The sequence below is a fragment of the Octopus sinensis genome, linkage group LG2 (genome assembly GCF_006345805.1).
Source record: "Octopus sinensis linkage group LG2, ASM634580v1, whole genome shotgun sequence".
Lineage (NCBI taxonomy): Eukaryota > Metazoa > Mollusca > Cephalopoda > Octopoda > Octopodidae > Octopus > Octopus sinensis.
The window spans coordinates 20,853,383-20,874,391 of NC_042998.1; the positions used below are offsets into that span (position 1 = coordinate 20,853,383).

At 38.8% G+C, this 21,009-nt stretch overlaps 1 protein-coding gene across 1 annotated transcript in view; it reads left to right on the forward strand.

Annotated features, from left to right (window-relative positions):
• The first annotated feature begins 1,061 nt into the window (after window positions 1–1,061).
• LOC115232676 (arsenite methyltransferase-like) overlaps window positions 1,062–21,009 on the forward strand; it is a 35,678-nt gene continuing 15,730 nt past the window's right edge. Inside the window, exons 1-4 of the mRNA XM_029802694.2 lie at window positions 1,062–1,306; window positions 11,972–12,122; window positions 14,243–14,379; window positions 20,657–20,726. Coding sequence (XP_029658554.1) covers window positions 1,134–1,306; window positions 11,972–12,122; window positions 14,243–14,379; window positions 20,657–20,726 — 531 coding nt within the window. The 5' untranslated portion in view covers window positions 1,062–1,133. The remainder of the gene's footprint in view (window positions 1,307–11,971; window positions 12,123–14,242; window positions 14,380–20,656; window positions 20,727–21,009) is intronic.

A 21,009-nucleotide genomic window follows, 5' to 3' on the forward strand; every position in this document is an offset into this window, starting at 1 on the left:
GTAGTGGGTGCTTTTTACATGCCACCCGCACAGGTGCCAGGCGAGGCTGGCAACGGCCACGGTCGGATTGGTGCCAGTCGAGGCGGCTCTGGCATCGGCCACGATTCGGATAGTGCTTTTTACGTACCACCAGTCCAGGGGTCCTGGCATTTGCCGGGTGTCACACTTGCCCCAACATGTCTTCGCAAGCAAAGGGGGTTGGCATGGGTGCCTGTCGTGGGATGAGGTTCGATATCAACTTCGCTTGCCTCAACAGGTCTTTGTGTATAAATGTATAAATTTTTCGCACTAAATTCTTTCCGTAGAATTTATCAAAAAACGCGCAAAATTATTCCGTAGAATTTATCAAATTAAAAAACGCAAAATTAATATATTTTTTGAAATTGCAAATTATTTAGAATATAAAACAAATGAAGTTAAATTTTAAAAATAAATGTCATATACTTATACTCTGTAAGGTGCTGTGTTCACACTTCAATTTACTATTTTCTAGAAATGTTGCTTTTCTAATTGAAACAATTTTTCTCAATCTCCATTTAAAAGTCCATCATGTCTCTTGAGACATATCAAAATGAACAACTTTGAATTACGTCTGTAAAAAAAAAAAAAAGTTTCACAAATTATATACGTTCGCGTTTGTGTAAAAAAAATTATTAACCAAGTTTTATAAATTATTTACTTTGTTCAAAAAATATTATTAATATTAATTAATTTTCAAGAATTATTTAATTTATATAATTAATTCATTAATTTTATTCTGTAAAATAGTAATTAATTCATTTATCTGTAAATCCGCGAGGAAAGCGACTATGTAATTTTTTTGTGTAAAATTGAAAATGTTATATATACACACACACACACACACACACACACATATATTTTTAGTGAAATCCAACACCTTTTTTTTTAGGGGGAGGCGTTAACGCGCATGCGCGAATTCTGCACTGCGCATGCGCAAGTCACCTCGTAGGATCTCGAGTATTGAGTACCTACGTCTGGCGCGCGCGCGCGCGCGAATTCGCGTGTGCGAAACCGGGACCACGACAATAGACAAGTACCAATCGCTCCTTTAAGCTTTTCGCCGACACTTGTTGATAATACCAACTGTTATTTCTCTACGAATAAATATAAACATGTGTGACTCAAGTGAAGGAAAAATCCACGATCAAGTGAAGGAATATTACGGGAAAACCGTTAAAACAACGGATGACCTAAAGCTTAGTTCATGCAGTGTATCACTAGGCAAAAGGCTTAGCCCACGGGTAAAGAATGTCATTGCTATGGTCCACGAGGATATCCGTAAGAAGTAAGTAAACAATTATAAGATCGAAAATTACAAAGTTTGCCTTTCAGCTACTGAAATCGATAAAACAAATCCTATTTACCGTATTTTAACGTGTTAAAGGAACCCTCTTGTATAAGGAATCCCCTAATTTTTCGTGCTTAAAATTTGAAGAAAAAAGTTTTGTAAGGGATTATAATACTATCTATGTTTAAGAAACTCCCATATTTTTTTAACCTAATTTTTGACAAAAAAGGGTACCTTACGTTAAAATACGGTGAGTAGAGAGATCGATAAAAATAGACAAAGGTGATAGGATGACCGAATCGTTTGAGAATCGAACGAAATGTTCGTGGTTTTTTTAATTATAGCTGTTAAACATTTTGCGTTCAAATCTCACCAAGGTTAACTTTGCCTTTCATTCTTTCGAGGTCGATGAAACAAAGTATCTGTCAAATACTGGAGTCGGTGTAATCGAATCAATAATACGGATTGGTAATCCTTAACCAAAGCGGTGTCAGTTTAAATGAAACTAATATTTCTTCTATAGTAGTTGTTTTCATTCTGGGTCCACATGAAATTTTTGGGGTCCACGCAACTAAATAGTAAATAGTAAACTGGGGATCTTCAATAGTATTTTAAGAGCCCCTGAAAAAATTTTGTATGTATTGTAAGAAGGAGCTAGGTTTCTTTCTCTAACATATGTAGTTCAACCTACACAAGTTAATGTATGAAAAACAAAAAAAGAATTTAGTAAGTTACTATAAAACTAGTTTTTAAACATCAAATGGCTATGGGGTCCACCAGAATAAAATAGTAATCAAAGGGTTTCATAGATAAAGAAAAATGGTCAGGAACCCCTGTTCTATTGGGGGATAGACATATGTAGAGGTATGGCATAGACATACGTCCACATGTGTGCCCCAACTGTTTTCTCTATTCACTGGTGTAGCCTCAGATTTACAGTGATATACTTATTTCAAAACTCCACTTTAGCATTATTACAAATTGGCTCCCAACCAGAATATTCTGAAACACCCCCAAGAACCGAAGTCTGGCGACGGGCCTGGTTGCAGAGTAAATTGAAAAATCTCATAAATTTTGAAATGCGTAATAGGACCGCCGTAAGCCTAGTTTGGCATAATTTCATTTATTATTTCGTTTTGGATTTGGTTTGCAAGATTCTTTATTATGGTCTCTAGATTTCCAGCTGGTTGTTCAGCAACTTCCGAAAGAAGTTATATTTAATTACTTTTGTTTTCGTGTCCAGTTTGAAGGCGACATTTGCTCTGAACTCGGTGAGATAGGTGAAAAGTCGAACTTCTAGGGAATGTCGCATTCAAGGGGACATGAAAACTGAAGTAAATAAATTAAAATTATTTATGGAAATAACCGAACAACCAGGAAATCTCCTGACCATAAACGAAACTATTTCGTCCCCACTTTTTTTTTTTTTTTTAATTTTATGAAATGAAAATATTTCAATTCATGATTTTTAAATGTCTGCTTCTCCCACTTCTCATACCTTTATGGCAGCTACGTTACTAAAAAGATTTTTCCCTTCACGTTGGTGTAAGTTTATCATATTCTGAAACGTATTTTAAACGTCGTGTCCTTCTTCACCCTCACTTATCATGCCTATAATAATAAACACTACTAGAATCTACAGGTACAAGGCCTGAAATTGGGGTGGAGGGTCTTGTCGATTATGTCGACTCCAGTACGCTAATGGTACTTAATTACTTAATTTTTTTTTGTCCATCTCGAAAGAATGAAAGGTTAAGTCGACCTCGGTGGAATTTGAACTCAGAACGTAAAAACGGATGAAATGCCGTTAAGTATTTGGGCCGCGTTTCTGCCAGCTTGCCGCCTTACACCTTAGGAAGAAAAAAAACTGAAATGATATCCAATTCAGTACCTAAAGGGTTGCAAAAAGAACTTAACCTTTTCGCCCTTCTGCACGTGTACACGCACAAAAACACATACAAACGTGTAAGTGCCCACTGGTGGGAGGGAACAAACACACCCACACAAATACATACACACACACACACACACACCACACACACACACACATATATATATATATATATATTTCTTTACTACCCACAAGGTGCTAAACACAGAGAGGACAAACAACGACAGACAAACGGATTAAGTCGATTACATCGACCCCAGTGCGTAACTGGTACTTAATTTATCGACCCCGAAAGGATGAAAGGTAAAGTCGACCTCGGCGGAATTTGAACTCAGAACGCAGCAGCGGACGAAATACCGCTAAGCATTTCGCACGGCGTACTAACGATTCTACCAGCTCGCCGCCTTCACACACATATATATACACACGATGGGCTTCTTTCAGTTTCCGTCTACCAAATCCACTCACAAGGCTTTGGTTGGCCTGGGGCTATAGTAGAAGACATTTGCCCTAGGTGTCATACAGTGGAACTGAACCCAAAACCTCATAGTTGTGAAGCAAATTTTGTAACAGCATAGCCATGCCCGTCTCAACGGACGTCGGAGATAGATAGCACCAAGTTGGAATTTCTCCGTTTTGACGGGGATTTTTCCGAAATTTCTTTCATGGAGTCTTTGGAAATGATCTGAAGCATCTTTTTACAGAAAATAAATTTTTCGGAAAATATATTTTTTAACCCCTTCCCCCCACAACTTCCCCTCTCTTGACCAATTTTGGTCGAATTTGTGGGCACTATGCTCTTAAAAAGACCTTTCAGTAAAAAAAAAAGTAGATATTTTTAGATGAATAGGTGTGTGATTTTAAGGGAGATTTGGTTGTTGTTTCCATGACCGGTAAGGTTGGTTTCATAAAAATCATAAATTTTCAAAAATATTCTTTTTAGTAGCATAAATGAGTTTAACTAAAAAGACTACAGCAACTCAGGGAAACTAAGCCAGAACAACCTGCCATCCTCTACACACCATCATAAACTGCGAGCAGGGTACAAATTGTTGTCCTTAAATGCTCGCAGTTTATGCAACAAAATACATTTGTTCAACGCCTACGTCAGAAGTGTTGACCCTGACTTCATCACTGTCACGGAAACATGGGCGCATTCCTTACTCTGTGATGGGGTTTTCAACATTACGGGGTACAACCTCTTCCGTAAGGACCGCACTAACTGCCGTGATGGTCTACGTTCGTTCAAATTTTTTGGTAATTCCTTGTGCCGATTTGAACGAATCACAAGAAGAAGTTTTTTTCTATGATGTGCGTATGACCATGTCAACACTCCTGCTTGGCGTTGTTTATCGTCCCCCAAGTTACCATCGGGACACACAGCTTTGCAATGTCCTCCGAGCTGCTGCCAGGAAAACAGCCACTTATGTGTTTATTGCAGGCGATTTCAATCATCCTGAGATCGATTGGGAGACCTTCCATTGGCCACAGAGTGCAAACGATTTTGTTGAGCTTGTGCTGGACTCAAACTGGTCACAAGTAGTCACCTCTCCAACAAGAGGCGACAACACCTTGGACCTGCTCTTCACCACAACTCCTGAAGCGGTTATCAATTGCACTACGGAGGAACCTCTAAGTGACTCTGATCATGCTATGATCATCGCCAATCTGGCTCTTGCGGGCAACAAAAACCTGAACCATCTCCAATCTGCTTCCTTCGATTGGAAGAGAGCAGATTGGAACCTGTACCACACTGAACTACAGCACCCAAACTGGCGTGAATTCTACAACTCTGAAGATGTGAATACTATACTCCAGAGTATCCTGGACTCAATATGGGCAGCATGTGCAGCATCAGTGCCACGTAAACAAAAAAAGAAGAACCGCCCCAAAAGGGCAATTTGGGAAACTTCAGCGGTCCGACTTGCCAGGAGGGAACGTCGGACTGCTGAACAGGAATACAGGTTGCATAAATCAGACACCAACAGGAAGAAGCGGAATAAATCCTCCAACCATCTCAAGCAAGTAACAAAAAAAGCAGTGCTTGAATTTGAACAGTGCATAGCAGCCAATCCTGACAGTAAGGTTTTCTGGAAATATGTGCACTCAAAGCAGAGACCTCACTCTCCAGTGGACCCTCTTCGCAACCCTCACACAAACCAGATCACTGACGACCCCAAGGAATGCGCAGAACTCATTGCCGAGTGCTATGCAAACATATTCACTGTTGAAAGTCAAGATGTACCATCTTCACCATCACTAACAGCAAACTCCATAACAACTATGGAATTTACACCTGCAATGCTGCGACGTCACCTTCAAAGTAAGCGCAACTATGCCTCCCCTGGTCTCGATGGAGTTACATACCTGCTTCTCAAACGTGGCAGGCACTTCCTTTTACACCAGCTTTCTATTTTCTTCCAGTACTGTCTCAACAATGGTGCTACTCCGGAGCAGTGGAAAACTGCCAGTGTCATTCCTCTGTTCAAAAAGGGCGACCGCACATCACCTGTCAACTATCGCCCAGTCAGTCTCACTAGCTGTATTGCAAAACTGATGGAATCGTGTGTCAGAGAAACACTCTGGAACTTCTGGAGCTCTCACAGTCTCATCCGACCCTCACAATATGGATTTGTCCCTAACTCCAGCTGCAGTGACCAGCTTGTCGAGTTCCTTGAGGACATTACTCAGATTACTGACAGTGGCTCATGGGTGGATGTTGTCTACCTTGACTTTGCTAAGGCTTTCAACTCTGTGCCACACAAAAGGCTTATGGTGAAACTCTCTGCAATGGGTGTGGGGGATGACCTTTTTAACTGGTTGAAATCCTTCATCCTCAGCCGAAAGGAGGTTGTCACAGTTCTAGGACAGCACTCTACACCATATGAGATGTCATCGGGTGTACCACAGGGATCTGTCCTTGGTCCCCTCTTGTTTGTGGCATACATTAACGACATAGATGCCAATTTAAAGAATGCCACAGTATTGAAATATGCAGACGACATCAAGCTGTACCTTGAAATCAAGAGGACAGATCCTGATGTCTACAACTCTTTCCTGCAATCAGACCTAGACACAATGCAGCAATGGATCACAGACTGGCAACTGAAACTGGCTGTGGACAAGTGTACCACCATGCATTTTGGGAGAAAAAACCCTGCGTTCACATACTCCCTCCACAACACTGATATCAAGAAATCCTCTTGCGAGCGTGACCTAGGCATCACTGTCAGCAGTGATTTGCGTTGGACAAAGCATATCTCTAAGATTGTCAGGAAGGCCGAGGGTGTCTTGGCATCACTCAGCAGGTCTTTTGTTAGCCACTCTCCAGCCATCTATTTAAAACTGTATACAGCTATGGTACGACCACACTTGGAATTTGCATCATCAGTTTGGAATCCCTATCTTGCACAGAACATTGACCTCCTGGAATCTGTCCAGAGACGTGCAACCAAACGCATACCCTCCATCAGACACCTACCATATTCTGAGCGCCTTGTTTCCCTGGGCATGGATTCACTGAAGCTCCGGCGTCTGGCGACAGACTTGGTAAACACCCACAAAGTTATCAACCACCTCACCAACAACAACACTGAACACCTTTTTGATCTCCATGTGTCTAACACACATGGACATGCCTACAAAGTCAGAAAACAATACAGCTCTCATGACTTTCGGAAACATTTTTTCACGCTCAGAGTTGCTGAAGCATGGAATAAACTGCCTGCATCAGTTGTTGACTGCCATGACACTGCATCTTTTAAGGCCCTCATGCTTTCCGAAATCCGCCGAAACTACACCTGATTATATATACACTTTAGATGAGTTGTAGTGCACCTGAGCACTGTACACAATTATTATTATTATTATTATTATTATGTTATTAATAGGAAGACAATATTGAAAAACACCAACACTTGTTAGAGTGAGAAAGAAACGAGGAAGGTGGTCATGAGATATGCTAGAAACAACAGCCAAATCTTCCTTTAATACCACATATTTTCGTCTGAAAATATATATTTTTTTTTCCTGGAAAGGCTTCTATAGTTAAGTGCATAGTGCCCACAGAATCGACGAAAACCGGTCCAGAGAGGGGAAGTTGTGGTGGTGGTTATGGTGGTTAAAAAAACAGATTTTTCAAAAAAAAATCTTGGTTAATTTTTCTGTCAAAAAGATGCTCCAGATCATTTCCAAGGACACCATAAAAAAACCCCCAAAAAACTGAACAATCACCATCAAAAGAGAGAAATTCCAACTTCTTGGTGCTATCTATCTCTGACGTCCACACCTGTCTCTTACGATTTATTGTATAAATGAAAATCATCATCATCATTTAATGTCCATTTCCCATACTGCATAAGTTGGACAGTTTGACCGGAGCTGGCAAGCTGGAGAGAGCTGTACCAAGTTCCAGCTTGATTTAGCTTGGTTTAGCTATGGATGCCCTTCCTAATGCCCACCACTTTACAGAGTGTACTGGGTGGCACCAGCATGGGTGCATTGTATGTGGACCAGTACAGGTGTAAGTTTTGAACTTGAGTTTTCCTTTGATTTATTGTCATCACTTCTGGTCATTTCTTTGTATTTTACTTGTACTTTTGTCACCTAAAAGAGGACACAGTGCTCGATTTAATATACAACTGGAAAAAGGGGAAACAAAAATTGATTCAGGTGCAGGAGTGGCTGTGTGGCAAGTAGCTTGCTTACGAACCACATGGTTCCGGGTTCGGTCCCACTGTGTGGTACCTTGGTCAAGTGTCTTCTACCATAGCCTTGGGCCGGCCAAAACCTTGTGAGTGGATTTGGTAGACGGAAACTAAAAGAAGCCTGTCGTATATATGTATATATATATATATGTATGTGTGTGTCTGTGTTTGTCCCCCCAACATTGCTTGACAACTGATGCTGGTGTGTTTACATCCCTGTAACTTAGCGGTTCGGCAAAAGAGTCTGATAGAATAAGTATTAAGCTTACAAAGAATAAGTCCTAGAGTTGATTTCTTCGACTAAAGGCAGTGCTCCAGCATGGCCGCAGTCAAATGACTGAAACAAGTAAAAGAATTAAGAGCCAAACTAATTCCAATCCTTAACAGCATTATAAGCCCTGGGTAAATTAATACACTGGACCCATTTATTGACAGCAAACAACAACATGTGTAGCTCAGAATTGGGACCCCTAAACCCATGAGGTCCCCAGTCAACTGTATTGTGTGCTCATGCCTTGATATGGCCCTGGACTGAGTACAATATGTGTCCACAGAGACTCTGCTTATAAATCTTTATATATAAAAGTGAAGTTGTGTGTCTGTCTCCTACGATTTAGATTCCTAACTACTCCCACATTTTGCGGTGCAGTGTAACCAAAAGTGGGTATCTTATAGTCGTGATTCATATCGAGCCCTTCTGGGTATTAGCATGAGTCTACGATTTAAAAAAAAAATTTAACATCATTTTTTCCCATTTTTAATGCATTTTTTAGCTATTATATAAGGGAAGTAACTCTCTAAAAATGTATTATTAAATCTCAGAATGTAAAAAGCTACAGTAACACCCCCCCCCCTTTGTGGTTAGCCATATTGAGATGGCTATTATACTTTACATCTCTAAAAATGCTTATATAGTTATTTCCCTTACAAACCCGAGCAACGCCGGGCGATACTGCTAGTCCATTATAAATTTCTTGTGCTTGAGCAGGTTTCACAGTGTGTCCTTTCAATGCTATGCTTGACTGCAGAATATATATATTCTTTTATTCTTTTAGTTGTTTCAGTCATTTGACTGCGGCCATGCTGGAGCACCGCCTTTAGTCAAACAAATCGACCCCCCCCCCACCATGACTTATTCTTTGTAAGCCTAGTACTCATTCTATTGGCCCCTTTTGTTGAACCGCCAGGTTATGGTGACGTAAACACACCATCAGTTGTCAAGCGATATGGGGGGGGATAAACAAACACACGAATACATACACATGCACACACACATATATATACACACGATGGGCTTCATTCAGTTTCAGTCTACCAAATCCACTCACAAGGTTTTTGGTTGGCCTGAGGCTATAGTAGAAGACATTTGCCCAAGGTGTCATACAGTAGAACTGAACCCAGAACCATGTCATTGGGAAGCAAGCTTCTTACCACACAGCCATGCCTGCTCCTATGACTGAAACAAGTAAATGGAATTTTATGCATTTCAGCTTATAGGCGCAGGAGTGGCTGTGTGGAAAGTAGCTTGTCTACCAACCACATGGTTCCGGGTTCAGTCCCACTGCGTGGCACTTTGGGTAAGTGTCTTCTACTACAGCCTCAGGCTGACCAAAGCCTTGTGAGTGGATTTGGTAGACGGAAACTGAAAGAAGTTCGTCGTATATATGTATATTTATATATATATATATATATATATATTTGTGTGTCTATGTTTGTCCCCCTCGCATTGCTTGACAACCGATGCTGGTGTGTTTATGTCCCCGTCACTTAGCGGTTCGGCAAAAGAGACTGATAGAATAAGTACTGGGCTTACAAAAGAATAAGTCCCGGGGTCGAGTTGCTCGATTAAAGGCAGTGCTCCAGCATGGCCGCAGTCAAATGACTGAAACAAGTAAAAGAGTAAAGAGTATAGTTCGCAACAACAACATCAGCATTCTTCATAGAACACAGATGCTCCTCAATCAATACTGTGTAGACATATTTGCTAAGGTAGATATTCTTATTTTGTGATTTCTTCCACAAAATTTCCTTAGCCAGGTCACTAACTATTTACTCCACACATTTCTTCCCTTTCCCGATTGACACTGAATGCCACCGATGGATAAGACACCATCAAAAGGAATTGTGTACAGAAGAATATGGCAATCTTCATGACGAAGTAAGACGAAATGATCAGGTTGCTGCTTTGAATATTGGACGTTCTGTCATTCTCCTATCATCATACACTGAAGGCCCCTAGTACATGCATGAAAAAATGCAGGATGCTCTCACTTATGTCCACCACAGTGGCTGTCCAGATTTTTTCCTCACCTTCTCTTGTAATCCCAAATGGGTTGACAGCCAGTCTCACTTTACGGCCCAAATACTCCAGATAGGCATGATATCACATCTAGAGTGATATCACATCAAAAGGCGGCGAGCTGGCAGAACCGTTAGCATGCCGGGTGAAATGCGTAGCCATATTTCATCTGCTGTTACGTTCTGAGTTCAAACTCCGCCGAGGTCGACTTTGCCTTTCATCCTTTCGGGGTCATTAAATTAAGTACCAGTTATACACTGGGGTCAATGTAATCGACTTAATTCGTTTGTCTGTCCTTGTTTGTCCCCTCTGTGTGTAGCCCCTTGTGGGTAATAAAGAAACAGATATTACATCTAGAGTGTTTCATCTGAAGTTAATGAAAATGATGGACGTTATAAAACACGGATATGTTTTTGGACCATTAAGTTGCTTCATGTACACTGTAGAATGGCAGAAAAGAGGACTCCCTCATGCCCATATCCTCCTCTGGCTTCAAAACAAACTCATGTCAACAGATATTGACTCCGTTATTAGTGCTGAGCATAGCAATTTAAAAATATCACGATTTTTTTTTTAAAGTTGCCAGATCTTTCATCTACAAAGTTTGTAAGGTGCTGGAGACTGAAGATGGAAATGTATCACAGCATCAAAGCATAAAAAGCATTTTGAATGCTCTGAAATCATCAGACCACCTGAATTTATCCAGCAAGTTCAACAGGTCATTGATTACAATCCCAGAAACCATTAAGGTCAATTGCAAAAGATCTCCATGTGTCAGAAGGAACGATCAGAAATGTTGTCCATGAAGACATCAGATATAAGTCTTATATGATGAGGAAAGGTCAATTTGGCAGAAAAAAGCAAAAGAAAATCACTACATCAGATCTAAAAGGCTCTTAAACAAACTGAAAAATCCAGCAATATATTTTTTTGGTTTTTCTCAAACAAGAAAATCTTCGACCAAGATCAAAAAGTTAACAGAAGAAATGACAGATGGTTATGTGCAGACCCTTCTGAATTTCCAAGTGTTATGCATACAAAATTTCCTGCCACTGTCATAGTTTTAGGGGTTGTCAGCAATAAAGGACATGTGATGCCTCCTTACTTCTTTTCAGAAGGCCTTTGAGTTAACTCTGATGCCTACATTGAGGTCCTGGAAATAATTGTTAAGTCCTGGATAGACAGTGTATGCAATGGAAGGCCATGTGTGTTTTAGTAAAACTCTGCACTATCACACATGGCTCCAGTAGCACAGGAATGGATGGCTGAAAATTTTTATGATCACATAACCTCTAACGTTTGGCCTTCTAATTCCCCAGATCTCAATCCATTCGACTATTACATGTGGAGCATTGTTGAAAGAGAGATCAATGAACACGCCCATAACACCAAAGATTCTTTGAAAGCTGCCATAGTCGGAGTAATGTCCAAAATGAATCAGGACCACTTGATTTGAGCATGTAAGCGATTTAGATCTCATATAGAAGCAGTTGTTGAAGCTGAACGTGGCTTTATTGAATAACATTATAGAAAAGAAGGTTTATTGTTATTGTCATAGTATTTTTTGATAAAATTATCTGTCATTGTATATCTGGTTTTTTTTTATAAACATAAATCTCTGTCATTGTATATCTGTTTTTTTCTTATAAACATAAATCTCTGTCATTGTATATCTGTTTTTTTTTATAAACATAAATCTTCCCTGTATATTTATATAGATAGATACATAGATGCACACAATCACACCATATATGTATTTTATTCAGATATTATGGATGTGGACTTGTGATTCCTGAAAGCCTGGAAGGTATGAAGATCCTTGATTTGGGAAGTGGAAGTGGACAAGATTGTTTTGCATTATCAAAACTGGTTGGAGCTGATGGTTATATAGTTGGTGTTGATATGACACAAGAACAGGTAAGACAATTCTAGATTATTCTTTTATTTTTCTAGGACTTGGCAATTTTAGTTGTACTCTTGCACAAATTTTGTAAAATGCTGCACTATTTTTGATGTGCTCTGAACATGTCCTAATGCTATTAATAACTTGTAGGGACATGATATTTCATTATGCAACTATAATATAATTGGTTGTCTGGAAAGTTTGTGCCGATTTTTAAAGGAAAGAAAAAGGTTAATAAATACTTGCTATTACATTATTAATCAACCAAATATGAACCATTTTGTTGCACAATGCGTTTCCATCTTTCCTTTAACTTGAAAATACCCTCTTCCCAGAATTGAGGTGGTTTCATGGCAAAGAATTCATCAAGGTGTCTTTTTACATCGTTCAAGGAATTGAAATTTTTACCATTAAGACTATTCTGAAGAGACCTGAATAAGTGGAAATCCGAAGGAGCAATATCTGGTGAATATGGAGGGTGGGGTAACACATCCCAGCCGAGCTGCAGCAATTTTTGTCTGGTTCCCAAAGCATCAAGTGCCAAAAATGAATTTTCTTATCTTCCATTTTAAAGGGTTACAGAATTAACACAGGTTATAGGAACGTAAACCTTCTTCCACGAAAAGATAGCTTAAACTGTGGTCTAAATGGAGGTGTAGTCAAATCCTATTTTATGAACTCAACCATGTTCTAAAATAAGTAGAAAGGTAAGCTACTATAAATCGGCATGAACTTTCTGGACAACCCAGTACTACAAAGTCTATTAAACGTTTTTATAAGCCAGTGCGCCTCGACTGGCTTCTATGCCGGTGGCACTTAAAATGCACCAATCCGACCGTGGCCATTGTCAGCGTCGCCTGGCACCTGTGCGGGTGGCACGTAAAAAGCACCCACTACACTCACGGAGTGGTTGGCGTTAGGAAGGGCATCCAGCTGTAGAAACATTGCCAGATAAGACTGGAGCCTGGTGCAGCCTTCTGGCTTCCCAGATCCCCGGTCGAACCGTCCAACCCATGCAAGCATGGAGAACAGACGTTAAACGATGATGATGATGATGATGATGATGATGAGTTCTGTGTTCTCCTATGTTAGCAGTGTTATTACATCACTTGTTAAGATTGTCTCTACAGATTTTTGTATAGAAATTATAGCCAACACTGAATTTGTTTTAACATTTCATATCTGGCGTCTTGGATATGAAACATAACACAATCAATGCTGGCTATAATTTCTATAGAAAATCTGTAGAGACAACCTCAACAAGTGACCCAATGCTACTGAATGTGGCCAGTTGTCCTATGCCAAGTCTCCATTGCTTTCACAGTAATGTGCTTGCTCCAGCATTCAATCCTCAGAAGAGTAGATGTTGGCAAAAAAAAAAAAAAAAATTTGTTATCTTCAGTTCAGTTTCCATGCCTATTCTCATCTATGGTCATGAATATTGGGTAATGACTGAAATTGTATTATGTTATACTAGCAGTATCGCCCGGCGTTGCTCGGGTTTGTAAGGGAAATAACTATATAAGCACTTTTAGAGAGTTATAGCCAAAAAATAGCAAAAAAATGTATTAAAAATGGAAAAAAATGATGGTAAATTTTTTTAAAAATCGTTGACTCATCGTAGACATTTTTAGAGAGTTACTTCCCTTATATAATAGCGAAAAAATGCATTAAAATGGAAAAAAATGATGGTAAATTTTTTTTTAAATCGTAGACTCATCGTAGACGCGTGCTAATACCCAGAAGCGCTCGATATGAATCACGACTATAAGTTACCCGGTTTTGGTTAAACTGCACCGCAAAATGTGGGAGTAGTTAGGAATCTAAATTGTAGGAGACAGACACACAACTTGACTTTTATATATAAAGATTTACAATAATAATAAAGGACGTTAGCGTATACAGTTTTACAAACCTAGGACGTTATATAGACCTCCCTGACTCAAGTTAGAGAAGGGATGCGTATTATACACAAGGTTTAGGTTTTTCAGAGGTACAGCCCCCTAAAAATCCCCTGCATATTATACTTAAGAGCGGACTATACTCGAGGATTTACGGTACTTACAAGTAAAATTATTCATAAATGCACCTGAATTTCAATGTCATATGCATATATTTTTTCTCCTTATTCCAGCTTGATATTGCTAATCAGTATATAGACTACCACACCAAACTCTTTGACTACAAAACCCCAAATGTTAAATTTGTTAAGGGCTATATTGAGCACCTTACAGATGCAGGCTTCAAGGAAAATTATTTTGACATCATTATGTATGTATACAGACTTTAATTTTAATCACTTCAAAATTGTATTCCAAAATAATATTTACTGGGGATTCTGTAACCCTTATTTTATATGTCAAAGTTTATATATAGCCCTGAATAGAAAGTGTTCCTTGTTAAGATATTTTTGCTGGCTGTTTGATCTAACTGTAGAGTGGTTGTTGTTGCTTAGAGCTAAGTTAAATGTTGACTTATAATAAAAGAGTAAACTTGATGGAGTAGGCTCATGATAAAAACAGGCTGTTGTTGGAGGTGATGGCAAATTGATCACTGATGTGTAGGATGTGGGCTACAAACCCTTGGCTACACCTGAGCTGATAAAAGTATTTTATGTGCATGGCGGCACCATTCAAGCATGGTCGATGCCAGTACCTCCTGACTGGCGCTCATGCTGTTGGTACATAAAAAGCACCCACTACACTCTTGGAGTGGTTGGCATTAGGACCCTTTTAAAAGTATGCTTCAGTTGTCAGGCAATATACTCTGCATGAGAAGACCTGTTGAGTCAAGTGAAATCGTTGTCGTGGCCATTGTCAATGCCGCTGACTGGCACCCATTTCGGTGGCATGTAAAAAGCACCATCCAAGTGTGGCCAGTGCCAGTGGCACATAAAATGCACCATTTGAGCTTGTTGATGTCAGTGCCTCTTGACTGGCCCCTGTGCCAGTGGAACATAAAAAGCACCCACTACACTCTTGGAGTGGTTGGCATTAGGAAGAGCATCCAGCTATAGAGACCTTGCCAGAACAGATTGGTGCCTGGTGCAGCCTTCTTGATTGCCAGTCCTCAGTCAAACCGTCCGACCCATGCCAGCATGGAAAGCGAATGTTAAACGATGATGATGGTATGTAACCTGGTTCAGAATACAACCAATGATTAACTAGTCAATTGTGTTGTAAATGCTTTTATGATGATGATGATGAAGCATTTGATAAAAGCTGAAAAACTCTTTTGAATACGTCTTTCCTCTGACATTAATTTTGCTTTCATAGGTGAACAATTGTGAGAAATTTCTCACACTTGGGAATGAAAGGGCATAATGTCCTTAATCAGAAAACTATTAAGATGTGTAGTAAATGTTATTTCGACTTTTTGCATTCATTACACTATAAATTCTGTTTATATTTTTGGTTTCATTGTATGGTTAAGGTTCATAAACAAGTAACACTCAGATATTCAAAATTGTATTCCAAAATAATATTTACAGGGGATTCTGTAACCCTTATTTTATATGTCAAAGTTTATATATAGCCCTGAATGGAAAGTGTTCCTTGTTAAGATACTTTTGCTGGCTGTTTGACCTTGCTGTAGATCGGTAGAAATTACAATAAATTATTTGAGTTCAGCATATATATAGTCAGTAATAAATTACTGTGACTCTTTGTTACACGTGTCTCTTGTTTCAGGTGGATTACCTGAAAAAAAATCACACTTTTTCTCCTACCATTTCCCATCTTCCATGACATTTTGATATCATATATATGTAACTCAAAAGGCGCAGGAGTGGCTGTGTGGTAAGTAGCTTGCTAACCAACCACATGGTTCCGGGTTCAGTCCCACTGCGTGGCATCTTGGGCAAGTGTCTTCTGCTATAGCCCCGGGCCGACCAATACCTTGTGAGTGGATTTGGTAGACGGAAACTGAAAGAAGCCTGTCGTATATATGTATATATATATATATATATATATATATGTATGTGTGTGTTTGTGTGTCTGTGTTTGTCCCCCTAGCATTGCTTGACAACCGATACTGGTGTGTTTACGTCCCCGTCACTTAGCGGTTCGGCAAAAAGAGACCGATAGAATAAGTACTAGGCTTACAAAGAATAAGTCACGGGGTCAATTTGCTCAACTAAAGGCGGTGTTCCAGCATGGCCGCAGTCAAAATGACTGAAACAAGTAAAAGAGAGTAACTCAAAAGGCGGTGAGCTGGCAGAACTGTTAGCATGCTGGGCGAAATACGTAGCTGTATTTCATCTGCCGTTATGTTCTGAGTTCAAATTCTGCTGAAGTCGACTTTGCCCTTCATCCTTTCAGGGTCGATAAATTAAGTACCAGTTACGCACTGGGGTTGATGTATCGACTTAATCCGTTTGTCCTTGTTTGTCCCCCCTATGTTTAACCCCTTGTGGGTAATAAAGAAACATATATATGTAACTCATCATCACATGAGTTGATCAATGTATGTCATTCTGGGTTGTCCAATATAATCATTCCTGTGGTTTAGGATCCACAAAAGGAGCTCACTCACTAATTTATCTTTGCTTCAATAGCAGTGACCATTATATCTTGTCCTCAGCTCATGAATGATTGATGATGTGTTGGAGGTATTTCCATAAAGCTCATCTTACATTGGATGTTGTTTCCATGATTTGTTGAGAGCAGCATGCAACATATGTACATAGGTCCCATCAAGCTTGCTTTCTTTATTTGTCAGCTAAAATAGCTAAGATAATGCACGGAACGGCGAGCGCGCGCACATGAAGAGATAAAGTACATGATAGCGAACGTAAACATACGTCAGCCGCTAAAAAGTCCGTGATAGATGTAGGGCAGCTCTACATCATATATTTGCGTTAGCCGTGGGTAGGCAAGCAAAAGTGTGATCGCATATTTGCATCGACCATTGTCAAGGGGTTAATAATCTGTAATTCATTGATATAATAACAATAATTCGAATAATTTTGATTGTCTTGAGATTTGGTTATATTTAACTCTCTTGGAACACTTAGGCTGATTGATTGGCCCAAGCTGAAAGGACTTTGAGGCTGATCCATCGGCCCAATGAAACAAACGTTTTGAAATGTAATAACCAATCAGAGATCATCTTTCAGTAGATATAATATAAAATTATATAATATATATAATTTTACATACTAATAAAGTAATTCTAAGTACTTTATCCTTTGTTTTCAATATGTACAACAGGAAAAAATTTTGGTCTTTTTGGCTACACATACCAAAACCCTGTATGTCTCAAAAGGGTTACACATGAAGTACTGACTACTGTCATTTAAGTCTGTTCTATATTGAATGAAGTCCAGGCTTTCTGGGGAGACTTGCATAAGTTGAAAAGGGTGGACAAATTGTTATTCTTAATAAAGCTAATAGAATTTTAACTAATACAAAATCACAACAAAAGTTTAATGATGGTTTGGATGTGAATTCTGTTTTTACTTTTCATTAATGAAAAATATGAGGAGCTGATAAAATTGCACTTATATTTTTGGGGAAGACTTGGTCACTTTGAGAACTGCTGATTCAAACACATGAAAGCAAGGGCTTCTAAAATGGTCTCTACAACCACTGGCGGCACCATTTTGGAGGGAACTGTTGCTGCTATCACATTTGCCAGATAAAAGTGGGTCACTGTCTGTTTGGCAATCAAAATAGCTGGGTCTCTTAAATTTACATTTCTAATCCTTTCACTTCTGATGATAGGCCTTTGTGCTTGAAAGGTTACTCAACCTTCATCACATTGCTAGAAGCTCTCTTTTTTCAGTATTTGTTATTTTGCTCTTGTATCACAATGCTTCAAGCAAACAACAACACACTACTTTATTCATATCGAAGCTTAATTTCATTTCATCATTTAAAAAAAAAATTATTTGCATATGAAATTAACTTACCAATTATGATTTAACAGCCTTCCTACTTACTAAGACTTTGGCTTTGGCTAGGTTAACCCTAAGGACCTCTGATTCTAGACCTTGCTTCCACACCCTAAACTTTGTCTCCAGTTCTGGCAGTGACTTGGCTATTAGAGCAAGGTCATCAGCATAGAGGAGCTCCCAGGGGCAGCCTGTCTTGAATTCTTCTGTTATTGCCTGGAGGACTATAAAGAATAAGAGGGCACAGAGGACTGATCCTTGGTGGACCCCTACTTCTACTTGGAATTCTTCACTATATTCATTTCCAACCCTCACCTTACTGATAGCATCCTTGCACAGTTCTTACCAGCCACTTGTCTATCCCCAGTTTCTGCATTGACCACCAGATAAGGGATTGGGGGACCCTGTCAAAGGCTTTCTCCAAGTCAACAAAAGCCAAGTACAGAGGTTTATCTTCGGCTAGATATTTCTCTCCTGCAGTTGCCTTACCAGAAATATAGCATCAGTGGTGCTTCTGCCTGGCACAAAACTGAACTGCATCTCATCTAGGCTAACTCTCTCCCTAATTAATTGGGCTATGACCCTCTCTGTAACTTTTGTCACCTGATCCAGCAGTTTGATACCCCTGTAGTTATTTCTATCTAAAGCATCACCTTTTCCCTTGTAGCAGTTGACTATGGCACTGCTGCACCAGTCATTGGGTATGACTCCTTCATAAACTACCTGATTTACAATGTGGGTGACAAGACCATAACCCACACTGCCCGATATTTTAAGCATCTCTGCAGTGATTCCTGATGGGCCATGTGCTTTCCTTGTCTTCATATCCTTAATTGCTTTATCTACCTGGGTATTGTTGATTCAGATAGCACCTGGGTACTGTCAGGTGCAAATAAGTGGAATTAATTGTAAAAGCTACTGCACCATAAGTATAGTAGCTTTTATGCTTCACTTAATACTGCTGTTCTCAAAATATGAAGTATAATGCATCTATTATATTTTTAACATTAGTAATTGTTTCGTTTTTAGATTTGGTTTGCAAGATTCTTTATATGAGTTTGTGTTGAAGCATATTCTCTTGTGTCTGGGGAGAGTCATTTTCTTTTTGTGCCTTATAATGTAACACACTCACCAGTAAAATTTCCACTTATTTCTTATTTTTATTTACCTAAAATTTTCGTTGTGTCTTGCAACCTTTTCAGTACTCTTGATAAGACATAAGTGGAAATTTTACCGGTGAGTGTGTTACATTATAAGGCACAAAAAGAAAATGACTCTCCCCAGACACAACAGAATTAGTAATGGTGTTTCAGATAAAGTCATCTTGTATGTTTGTCTTTATTTTTTAGCTGTTCTATTTTTGAAAATAAAACACTTAATTTGTATTAGTTTTAGCCAAAAACAGGCTAGGCCAACTAGAATTACAATGCGGGCCACTTTAGTCATAGAAAGTTTTCTGAGGGCTGCTTATATACTGACAGAATTGAAAGCATTTTGCTTTCTCATGCTATTATTACAATAATGAATCAATGATCGTTGGTTCAATATGAAATATTATCGTTGCAAAAACAGTACTATCTTTCTTCTTTTACTTTACATTACAATCTTTAATTTTTGATGAAATTTTAAAACTGTTTGTTTAAATAAACCCATTTGAAGAAAGTATCAAGTGGGCTGCGAAATACTAGTCTGCGGGCCACATGCAGCCTGTGGGCCTCAGGTTGGCCAACCCTAGCCTAAAACTTTTCAAAAGCTAGGTGTCTATGTTTTTATTCAATTTATCACCATCTTGAGCTAGACATGAAAGACTAATTTTCTTTTTTCAAGAGACTGTGTGTGTGTGTGTGTGTATGTGTGTATGTATGCATTTTTCTTTTTTAATTGAGATTTAGCCACCTTTCATTTTTACAGGGTTTAAATATTCTTTTCTTTTAAATCTTTAAAAAAATTTTTTTTTTTTTAATATCCTGTTAAAATAGGTCTTTCTTCAGTTCAGAAATGTCAGGAGGTTTCATCACCTAAAAATTAAAAAATAAAGGTTCTTAGTTTAAAATTCATCTGGAAAATATGCATATATGGAGAAATAAATCATTTATAATTATCTTGATTATAGTGCTTTGTGTGGAAGCGTGTGGCTTAGTGGTTAGGGTGTCAGCATCATGATCGTAAGCTTGTGGTTTCGATTCCTGGACCGGGCGACACGTTGTGTTCTTGAGCAAAACACTTCATTTCACGTTACTCCAATCCACTCAGCTGGCAAAAATGAGTAACATTGCGATGGATTTGCGTCCCGTCCAGCTGGAGAACACATACGCCATAGAAACCAGGAAACCGAGCCCATGAGCCTGGCAAGGCTTTAAAAGGGCACATTTATTATTATTTATAGTGCTTTGTATCATAAAAGTATTGTCTATACTTATGAGGTGACAGTTTTTTTTTTATATATATATCTTCATTAAGAAACATTTCTCATGGCCCCAGCAAACAAAATAGAAAAGGTATTGTCCCAATGGCAAAGAAGATGTGTATACTTTCAGTAAATATGCTGAATTGATATAAGTGAAGCTAAAACATTAATAATTCACAAACTGTAATATAAACAATATATGGCAGCCTAAACAGAATTCTTTTTGTTTTTTTATGTTTTAATTTTAGCTCCAACTGTGTTATCAACCTGTCAGCTGACAAAAAAGCGGTGTTGGCACAAGCTTATAAGATTCTAAAAGTGAGTTTTTGCCTTTATTTAAAAGTATAATCCACTTTTTTTTCCCCAAAATTTAACGGTCAAAATCCCTAGTTGCATATTATATACGAGGTTAAAAATGAAAATTATTTTCTAAGCAATGTCCGAGTCTCTATTTGCTGTCCGGCAATATTTTATTCAGACGCATTTTGTGATGTCAGGAGCAAAAATACCTCAAGCTAAGCCTGAAAGCAATGAAGTCATAAAAGGATCATCCAAAACTTGCAGTAACCAATATTTATTAAACGTTATTACTGTTATTACT